Here is a 1,954-nt window from a genome sequence, read left to right as displayed (position 1 = left end):
TATATGCTGCTGAAGCCCCTCCGCACCCCAAACCCTGCCCTCCCCAGGCTCTACCCCGCAAATCTACAGGTCTGGCCCTCACCTTAGTATTGCCAGCCTCCAGGCAGCACCTGGAGATCTCCAAGATCAGTTCTCCTGGAGAGAATGGCTGCTTTGGGCAACAGACTTTATGGCATTATACCCTGCTGAGGTCCCTCTGCACCGCAAACCCTGCCCTCCCCAGGCTCTACCCCTCAAATCTACAGGTATTTCCCAACCCAGAGTTGGCACCCCTGTAACTGGCTATGGAACCGCTTTCCAGACCCTTTGAACCCAGAAGACATGGCATAGGAGGAGATGCTTTTCTACCTTAGCTGCCACTGCATAACCCCAAATCAACATAAGTCAGGGGTGGAGGGAACCATACCTGTTACCGTGAGGCTGTCCTCCCATACTACCCACTTGAGGCAGCAAAATGACTTGAGAAAGCCCTGCCTTATAGCTAAGCAGAAAGAAATAAACATGGGTTGCCTCCCTCTATTTTCCCCTTCCCTCTGCCGCCCCACCTGCCACAGTTGGGACAATCACCTGGAGCTTCCTTCTAGAGCTCGTTGTATTCCTTCCCAGAACGTGCCTTACTCCTAGTAGTTATATAATGCTATTGTAATTACTTTTCTTTAAAGCCCTCTGGGAGAACAGTGGGGAAACTGGCATCTGCAAGACTGATGACAGGGAAATGGTGCCAATATGGGTTGGACCCTTACAGGCCAAGATAAAGCACCACACTCTGTCCAGATGGTGATAACACGCCTGGATCACACTTAATTACTTTTCTTTAAAGCCCTCTGGGAGAACAGTGGGGAAACTGGCATCTGCAAGACTGATGACAGGGAAATGGTGCCAATATGGGTTGGACCCTTACAGGCCAAGATAAAGCACCACACTCTGTCCAGATGGTGATAACACGCCTGGATCACACTCTTCCTAAAAAGGTGGGAGTAACATGGGTTTGAGAAAGAGCAGACTGAGGACAGGGAAAGGACAATCTGCACATGATTAGTGCACGGCATCGTAGGGATGCTCCAAAACAAAAACGGCTGTGGTTTGAATTCCAAAGTGGAAAGAAACTGCCATGTAGTATCAATAGGGCCAGGTCTTACCTGGGTCCCGGTGGGGGGCTCCAGCCTGGCTGCTGGAGTCTTCTGGCACGCATGCCATGATGATGTCACTCAGAAGTGATGTCATCGTGCCAGGCATGTTGTGCAGGGGACGCTCTAGCATTTGGGTAAAAAAAAAACCCTCTATGGTCACCGTAGAGTTTTCACCCAAATGCTAGAGCGTCCCCCACATGATGTGCCCAGCATGATGACGTCATCTCCAGGTGATGTGATGGTTGCCAGGCACATTGGGTGCACCAGGGCTCTTTGGGGATGGGGCTCCCCCCACCGGCCAGCTGGCTGGTGGCAGATCGGGGGCCGGAAAGCGGGGGAAACCCCACTCACCCCCATCGGGGGATTGGCAACCCTAAGTAGCAACCTTGATGGGCTTAGGGAGCGGAGCAGAGGGTGGCATACTTACAACCATGTCACTGCGAGGGTGTGGTGGACCAAAGCCATCATGGAGCACAGGCGGAGGGTTGCCATCGTACCGCCGGTCAGGTCCTCCTGCTTTGTCTTCCTTCCTCAGCTCAGCCGAAGATCGAGTCTCAAGCCAGGATCAATTCACTCAGTTGGAAGGCAGTTTTTCCTTCCCACTTGGCAAGCACAAGGTGGCTCTGAACGCCTGTCAATGCATATCCCATGCTTGGGGAGAGAGATCCCCCCAGGTGAGCACCAGAAAGACACCCGCGCTGATGCTTCCTTTGCAGAACTGGGAGGCACCCATTGTAGCACCAGCCGGCCCACAAAGGTACATCTGGATTAAGAAGCCCACAGTCCACAGGTCGGGTCGATGCTTCGTATTTTCTCTCACGCGC

The 1,954-nt window shown here is 53.1% G+C and overlaps 1 protein-coding gene across 1 annotated transcript in view; it reads right to left on the bottom strand.

Moving 5' to 3' along the window:
• LOC107118406 (protein Wnt-4-like) overlaps positions 1–1,622 on the bottom strand; it is a gene marked incomplete at its 3' end in the record, with an annotated part of 6,575 nt that extends 4,953 nt beyond the window's left edge. Inside the window, exon 1 of the mRNA XM_015420733.1 lies at positions 1,558–1,622. Within this exon, the coding sequence (XP_015276219.1) occupies positions 1,558–1,622 (65 nt within the window). The remainder of the gene's footprint in view (positions 1–1,557) is intronic.
• Between the last annotated feature and the right edge of the window lie 332 nt (positions 1,623–1,954).

This window comes from Gekko japonicus, unplaced genomic scaffold (genome assembly GCF_001447785.1).
Source record: "Gekko japonicus isolate JY-2015 unplaced genomic scaffold, Gekko_japonicus_V1.1 scaffold1516, whole genome shotgun sequence".
In the NCBI taxonomy this organism is placed as follows: domain Eukaryota; kingdom Metazoa; phylum Chordata; class Lepidosauria; order Squamata; family Gekkonidae; genus Gekko; species Gekko japonicus.
This window is presented reverse-complemented; position numbering and strand designations above follow the sequence as displayed.